An 8815-nucleotide genomic window follows, 5' to 3' on the forward strand; every position below is an offset into this window, starting at 1 on the left:
CAAAAGTTGTTTTTTTTTTAAATCAATAAAATTGATAAATCTTTAGGTAGACTAAGAAGAAAGAAAGAAGATTCAAATCACTAAAATGAAAAATAAAAATGAGTACATTGTTCTCCCACAAAATGACTGGTAGTTTCAAGCTGCTACCCTTGTAATTAGCAGCCCTATTCATAACCACTTCACTACCAGAGCTCCTATACAGGGTTGATAAGGACGGGTAACTTAGACATTGGGTACCTAAAATGCGGGGGTACCTAAAATGAGGGAAGGGCACTATAAATGCACAAATGACCGACTGACAAGTTTTCAAGAGGAAGTTTCATTTCAGAGTGTGTGGGGGAAGGTAGAATCCCCACTGAATAGTTTTCTTCTTGTCTTGATGGGTCTGGTGAAAGGAGATGGACAAAAAATTCTTTTGATTCAATATTGAGTAACAGTTACCATGATTAATTGCAATGGTCACAACTGTAAAAGTAGAACTTTTGTAACATAAAGAGGGGAGAAGTTAATCTTATATTCCAGGAACAGAGGACCATAGGACCATCAAGAGAGAAGTGCATAAGTGCAACATGGGACCCTAAGCAGAGAAGCAGCAACATCATGGAGGCAGAGATGAAAACATGGAGAGATAGAGCAGCTGAGGACTCCATACTCATGGAATGAGAAAGGTTGAGTGCAGGTGGCCAGGAGGCAGGCTTGCAGAATGTGCCCTTTGGTTGTTTAAATGATTATATATTTCTGAGTGTACATCAAAAAAACAACAACAAAAAAACCCCAGAGGAAATAGAAGCAAATACTAATAAAAGGGGATCTATGCATGTTCCTGGGACAGCCCCAGACATAGGCGGGAGGATTGCTTCTTAAAAGAGGCCTAACTACAAATATATAGTACCAGTTTTTATCCAAACGGAGGTGAAGCACTAGTAGAATTCTGTCAAATAGGAAGATATAATTATACCATAGCATGTACCCCAAAATCAAAATTGGTGCTAGATATTTTTTCCTTTAAAATTTAACTTCTGGATGATGATAATTTAAAGGAATCTCATTAAAGAATAAATATTGAAAATAATAAATGACTCAGGAAGCAAGTAAAAGATCCATACAATAAACGAAAAAGTCACCAAAAAGGAATATAAAAGTTTATATTATCAAAAGAGAAAATAAGTAAACCTTGTATCACAAATTGCACAATGAATCAAAGTCTATCTTTCTATGAAAAATATATGAAGGTAAACTCTAGAAGGAATGATAACATAGTATACAAATAAACAAGGGAGCACAGTGGCTTTGTATGGTAAGCATTGAACTGAAACCACAAGGTTGGCAGCTTGAGCCTGCTAACTGTTTGACCAGAGAAAGATGAGGCTTTCTACTCCAGTACATAAGTAGTCTCAGAAACGCTAAACAGGGCCGCCAGGAGTCGAACTGATTCGAAGGCACTTAATAACAAATAAACAATTAAAATGTGGATGATTATTGATGCGGTCTTTACTAAAAATTTATAATAAAAAAGACTATGTCAAACTTTTTGTCAGATGATTTTAAGTCAAAAAGAAAAGGAAAATTTTATTGAAAATAATAGATGACTAAAAAAAGGCCCAAAGGAAGAAAACCATCTAAAAGTATTCCAATTGCCACAAAAATTGAAACTAAAATCAGTTATAATTAACTGAAAAGGTCCTAGGCTTAGACTATAGGGATAGAAAATTCTTACAGAATGCATACTGTTTCAGGATATAGAAAAAGAGGTAAAACAATTGAATTCATTTTAGAAAACTAAAATTGTTACAGGAAATACAAACAAAACTCGACAACTCAAGGAGATGACTATAAGAAACAAAACATAAGTAAACAAATATACCTAACACTCAATTACAAATTAATTACAAACTGTAGGTGGTTTAACATTAAAATTAGGAACACAACAAGGATGCCTGATGCTGTCATTACTTTTTTTTTTTTTTTTTTAAGGTTTTTATTGTGGATTGAGTGAAAGTTTACAGGGCACATCATCAGTTTCACATTCAAACATTCATATACCTTGTTTCATTACATTGATTATAATCCCCTCCATATACCATCAGTTAACAGTGTTTCTCTCTATCCTCTTTAGCTTTTTTTTGGGGGGGGTGGGGAACTTTGCCTTTTTGGAATTTATAGTCTCGGCTTTTAGGGAAGGTTTTTACATTTATCTGTGGATATCCAGGGCTCATGTATGGAATTACTAACAAGCATAACTGAATAATCAGATGAGGGATAGTTTGCTATGTCTGCTAGGTGGCTATAATTTGATCCTCAGAGCCTACGGTTTGGACGGTCTGCAATGTTTGGACCCACAGGACCTTGAACTCCTAGCCGGGTCTGCACGGTCTGTAACAGATTCCCCCTTATTTATTATTTGTTTATGGGACGCTGCCTGTCTTAGGCGGTCAGTGCGAATTCCTCTGTCTTACCTGTCATTGAAACTCATTGCGAGGTTCCACGTGTTCCTTACCCGTCTCCGGCCACACGTCCAGTATAAACAACCGCCATCCAAAGAAGGCAGGGAGGAAGGAGACCGGCTGGGGATCCCACACGCAAGATGTTGCCAGACCACCACCTGCTCTAAGGAGACCAAGCAGGATCACTATGCTGAGGTTCAACCAAGTTCACAGGAGAACTTAATCTCTAGCAGAGGTAGCAAATTAGTAGCCACTCAGTTCTCAACTTGAGAATTACTTATATCAGAAATTTGAGCATGTAGCTGATGAATATCCACAGACAAGTGTATATTGTTCCACAACCTCCTAAAATGCTGTTGAATTAAGTTCCAATGCCATTACTTTTAAAAGTGGTATTGAAGTTTTTATCCCAAAGCTTGGTTTCAAAGCCCTGGAGTGACTACTGTAATAATACCTCACAGCAAACAGGCTGGTTTCATTGTTGTTTAAGTAACTTTTTGTTTCAAGCAATGTTTATAATAGTTCTTAACAATGCTAACTAGTACAGCATACAGGTGGTCTATATTTCTCTCATTCAAACACTTACACTGAGTCCTGGAGTGGCTGTGGACTAAAGTGCTGGACTGCAAGATTGGTTTGAACCACAAAGTCAGTTGTTCAAATTCAATAGCCACTCCTTGGAAACTTTATACAGGGTCTCTATAAGTCAACACCGACTCAATGGCATTTAACAACAACACTTACATGAAGTTACAAGGTGGTCCTCACCCCAGTAAACATAACAAAAGGAAGAATATGCTTCACGCTCCCAGATTTATCCAGATGGCCACACCTTTATCAGAAGGTATAACAGGGTACAGGCTCAGTCAAACCAGGCAACCATTGACATTCCAACCTAAAACAGCTAAAGCATGTAGCTAAGAACAAGAGCTGGTTCTGGGAGGGATGGTGGTGGTGGTGGTTATGTGCTGTAGAGTCGGTTCAGACTCATAGTGACCCTGTATAGGGTTTCATATATAAAACACTTTCAGTAATATACTTACACTTCTTGTTAGTTCCATCAAGTTGTTTCCAACTCATAATGACTCTAGATAGGGTATCTGAGGAGCAGCTGGTAAGTTTGAGCAGCTGACTTTGTGATTAGCAGCCTCATGCTTATCCTACAGCACACCACCAGGACTATGTGCTGGACTGCACGGTGGGTTTGAATCACCAGGCCAGGGGTTCAAGTTTACCAGCCATTCCTCAGACTTTACAGGGTCACTATGAGTCAGAACCAACTCGACGGAACTTAACAACAACAACAAGCAAAATGGCTATTTTTTAAAAATGGCTAGGCAAAATGCTACACTCATGATCTCAAAGTCATATTACCTAATCCAGTTAGTAAAAAAAAAAAAATCAAGTTTACTGTAGATGAAAGAAAATATTTTTCAAATGAAATTATTTTCTATGTAGAAAATTAATAGACATTAACTTAAAAAGAAAAGGATTTAGAAGTTTGGTTAAATAAAAAAATTAATATGGTAAAATAAATGCAATACTATATCCCCCAAATTCCTATTCAGCCTCTGTTGACCAAAATGATAATCAGGTCCAAAACATAACAAAACAAACAACAAAAACCCTTTATTGGCAGGAAAAAACACACCATTACACATATTTTGTTAATTTTATTCCTACAGGGTTTTCATTTTGATATTATCAAGAATGCATAAAATATTTCTCCATTTATTTAGATCTTTAATTTCTCTCAGCAATATTTTAGTTTTCAGTGTACATCTGTTATACATTTTAAACTTAATTTGTTCCTATGTATTTTATTTAATTAAGGCTTCTGTGAAAATACATTTTTTACTAATCTTATATCTGGATTATTTATTTTTAGTATATAGAAATATAGTTGATTGGGGTAAACTTAGTAATTCTACTTTGTACAAGGGAAGTCACCAGGGCTCAGAATTAACTCACAGGTAACTAACCACAATAAATCTTTCATTCTCCTCAGAATGTCTAATCTCAGAGTTTTTGTTTAGGTTTTTAAAACATGTAATTTCCGCCTCTTTATTGATAGTCTCTATTTGAGAGGTCATAGTGGTTGCACTCCTGGTGTGACACTGTAGGATAAGCACTGGATTAACCCTAAGGTCAATAGTTCAAATCCACCAGCTCTTCCTTGAAAACCTATACAGGGGCACTATGAGTCAGAACCAACTCAATGGCACTTAACAACAGAAGTGGGTTACTAGTTGGGCTGCTAATCGCAAAGTTGGCTGTTCAAATCTACTAGTCATTCTTCAGGAGAAAGATGTGACTTAGCTCCCATATAGATTTTCAACCTCAGAAATCCTATACAAGGTCTCTGTGGGTTGTAACTGATTCCATAGTACATAACCATCACCAACAGTTGTTGTCATAAAAAAAAAAAAAAAAAACAAAAACCACCCAGTTGTTGTAGAGTTGATTGTATCTCATGGTGACCGCAGAGTAGCACTTTGCTCCATAGAGTCTCCAGTGGGTGATATTTAGAGAGCAGGTTGCCAATCCTTTCTGTTAGCAGCCATGCTCATTAACCATCTGCACCATCCAGGAACACTGTTGTCACTCTCTCTAAATTCTCTGACATGGTTTGGTTTTTAAAAATTCTTTGAGCATACTTAGTAGGTTCTTTGAAGTTTGTTTATGGTTAGTCTAACATAAGCAATGCCAAAGGCAGTTCCTTTTGACGTCTTTCCCCCCCTGTATCCCCACATTTTCCTGTTGCTTTTCATGCTTTACATTTTTGTTGTTGAAAAAATGGACATTGCAGATCATAAATTGATTCATATCCCCCCAGGTATGTTGTTGTTGGCCCGTTTGTTTATCGATTTGCTTGGACTAATTTTGTGGAGTTTGACTCCCTCACAGTCTGTAGCTTCTGCTGTCTCTACTACTTTTTTTTTTTTTTTTTTACATTGTTTTTCTTTGTAGCTTGGTTTCTAAAGGATCACCCATGTGTCAGTATAGCTTAGTGGTCACTCTGTGATAGGTAAGAAGTTGTGCCTTAGAATCTGTAAGGTTTTCATTTTGTTGCCAATAAATCTTGGCTGGAACTGGGAAATACATTTAAAAATCAGGCAGTTTGCAAATTTGCACTGACATTTATCTTCACCTGCAGTTTTGTGTGTTAGCTCTGCATTCACACAAAACTTCACATGCAGCCAGGGGCAGGCAGAAAGGCAGGCTTCTCTCTGCTCTCCTTTAGGTCTGTTTTAATAGGTTGGCAGTCTGAACTTACCCAAAGGTGCTGTAGAAGAAATGACTGTTGTTGTTGTTGTCAGGTGCCATCGAGTTGGAACCGACTCACAGCGACCCCATGCACAGCAGAACGAAACAATGTCTGATCCTGGGCCAACCTCACTACCGCTGCCACACTTGATGCCATCAATGATGCCACCTGGCTGATCCATCTCATTGGGGGTCTTCCTCTTTTTCTCTGACCCTCCATCTTACCCAGCATGACATCCTTCTCCAGCGACTGTTCCTTCCTGACAATATGTCCAAAGTATGAGAGACGAAGCTTAGCCATCTTGGCCTCCAAGGAGCACTCTGGCTGCACTTCTTCCAAAACAGATCTATTGGTTCTTTTGGCAGCCCATGGCACTTTTAGTATTTTCCTCCAACACCACAATTCAAAGGCATCAATTCTTCTACGATCTTCCTTATTCACTGTCCAGCTTTCGCATCCATATGAGGTTATTGAAAATACCATGGCCTGGGTCAGGTGCACTTTAGTCCTAGAAAGGACCAGCAATCTTTTTCCCTAGAGATGACAGTCAGGAAAAGCCTATGGAGCAGTTTCACTCTGTACAGTACATGGGGCCCCATGAGTGGGAATTGATTCCATGGCAACAGATTTTTTTTTGGAAGAATCCCAAGTCCAAGTATATCTTTAGAAACAATAGCAACATCAATGCAAACTAACAGTAAAGGTCAACTTCCCAGGTGACTAAGATTGTAACTCTGGGTAGGGCAGGCAACAGACTTCCAGATGATCCTGAAACTTAAGAGGGAGATCTTCAAAATAACATAGAAATAATAGGCTTTGATGATTCCACATTATCAAAAGAAACCAGAAAGGCCTAGCTTTCTGCAAGAAAAAGCATATATGCCACATATCAACCGATTACCTATAACTGAAGCTTCAATCTTAACAAGACCCAAACTGAACTCTGCATCCAACCTATCTATCTGAAACTTGCACTCTCTACCTTTGTGAATGGCACCACTTTATTTGCTCCTGGTCACACTTCTTGGTTTGACTCATCCTGGTTACCTCCCTATTTAGTATCCCTGTTATTCTCTCCGTTCTTACTGCTTTTGTTCAGGCCCAGAAATTCATCTGCCTTCTTGGTCTCTTCATTCTCTGATGACATAGCTCTGGTGAATCCCATGGATATTTAGGGAATTTTGCTAAATGTCAAGTTAACCACACCACTCTCATTCTTAAAATCTTTCACTTGCCTGAAAAACAAAGGGCAATCCTCAACCTGGCACAAGTTAGCTTTCATAATCAGAACACAGAAGCATTGTCCTGTCTTGATTATTTCTTTTCTTTAGGCCCTAAGTGCCAACACACACTTACATAATATACATATACTATACATATACATATCTATACATACTACTTCAAAAGTCTAATCCTGGTGTGGGGTTGTAGAATAAGCACTGAGCTGCTAACCACAGGTTGGTGGTTCAAACTCCCCAGCTGCTTCTCAGGAATCCTAGACAGGGTTGTTACAGTCAGAACTGACTCTACAGCACACAGCAACAATAGACATAATACTTCACAGGTCTAATCTTGCACTTGTTTAAGACTACTTTTTTGGCAAGTCAAATGCCCTCTTCAAATACACAGCATCTTCTTCTTCTATTTGCTTAGATAAAATTTAAAATCAATATGCTAAATCTACTGGAAATTTTTGTAGAAATAAGAGTCTGACACTCAAAATAACCCCTGGCATTTTCATTCCAGTGATGCAATTGATTCTTTAGTATTTAGCAAGAAGAAAGGAGGTGGAAGTTGAGGGCCATTTCCTTAGTCCGTGTTCTGCTTTTTTCCCAAGTACAGAGTCTGTTTTTGTGCCTGAATCTTTCCTCAGATAAACATAAAATCGCTGTTAATAAAGAACTTTTTGGGTTGCCAACATAGGAGCAGTGGACTCCTGGTATGGTGCTGCAGGACCAGCACTGAACTGCAAACCACAAGATCGCAGTTCAAACCCACCAGGTACTCCTTGGAAACCCTACACAGAGTTGCTATGAGTTGGAAACAACAGCACTTAACCAACAGCAACAACATAGGGCCAAATACTCTTAAAGACTGAAACTCAGTAAAATTAGTAAAGCTCAGTAAAACCAGTGTTACTCATCAATTAACCAGTAAACCATTTCCATTGATTTAGTTTTGACTCTTGGAACCCCCCATGTGCATCAGAGTAGAACTGAACTCCACAAGATTTTTAAAGGCTGATCTATCAGAAATAGTTTGTCAGGTGTTTCATCCAGTGTCCCTTTAGGTGGACTTAACTTCCAACTGTTTAGTTAGCAGCAAGCATGTTAACTGTTTGCACTCCCCAGGGTCTCCTCTAATTAAATGCCCTCACATTTTGTAATATTGCACTCTTGTTTGCCTTATCTTTTTATGGTTTTTCTTGTGACTATAATTTGGGCTATGAATTTGAATCCACCTCATCTGATTTCTTCTTTTTTTTTTTTCCTGTTAACATTTTTATTTTTTCAAGGTAGCAGGACTTGTATACAAAAGACAGTAGACCCTTGCCTCTTTATTTTTGTCTAAATAAAAGATTACTCAAGATGAATTTTCAAGAATGAATGAAAGCTATGTACTTTGAACAATAAAGGTCTATATTATTCGTCATCGTCTACATGGGAACAGTAATTGTGCTGCTATCCTGGAATCCAGAAAGAGGTTGTGATAAGTTGGAAGAGCTACATATGCTGTTGTTATCATTTTACCAGCAAACCACCTGCCATGTAACGCATTGATGGCAGCAATAGCTGCAGCAATTGATGGGCACTTCACATACACATTGCCCTAAGCGGAATTTTTATCAACATAAATGTGAATAACTCCTCCGTGTTTATTACATTCGTCAATCACAACATCCTTAATCTCTGTATCCCATCCATCTCCTTCCTCTGAGGGTTAAACATGTTAGACAGTTGGAAACACTGTGTTGCAAGTGATTGAACAGAGACAGCAGCTGCTAAAGGTGACGTTTCAGTCTTCTGGGAAATTCTTGTTTTGTAAATCTGCCACAATACCAAAGGCCAAAGAGCCACTGATTTGTAGAGCCTGTTGAGCTGCT

General features: G+C 38.2%; 1 protein-coding gene across 1 annotated transcript in view; it reads left to right on the forward strand.

Moving 5' to 3' along the window:
• Positions 1-5240: 5240 nt before the first annotated feature.
• Positions 5241-8815, forward strand: part of CD1E (CD1e molecule) — an 11186-nt gene continuing 7611 nt past the window's right edge. Inside the window, exon 1 of the mRNA XM_006861745.1 lies at positions 5241-5280. Coding sequence (XP_006861807.1) covers positions 5241-5280 — 40 coding nt within the window. The remainder of the gene's footprint in view (positions 5281-8815) is intronic.

The sequence above is a fragment of the Chrysochloris asiatica genome, unplaced genomic scaffold (genome assembly GCF_000296735.1).
Source record: "Chrysochloris asiatica unplaced genomic scaffold, ChrAsi1.0 scaffold00042, whole genome shotgun sequence".
In the NCBI taxonomy this organism is placed as follows: domain Eukaryota; kingdom Metazoa; phylum Chordata; class Mammalia; order Afrosoricida; family Chrysochloridae; genus Chrysochloris; species Chrysochloris asiatica.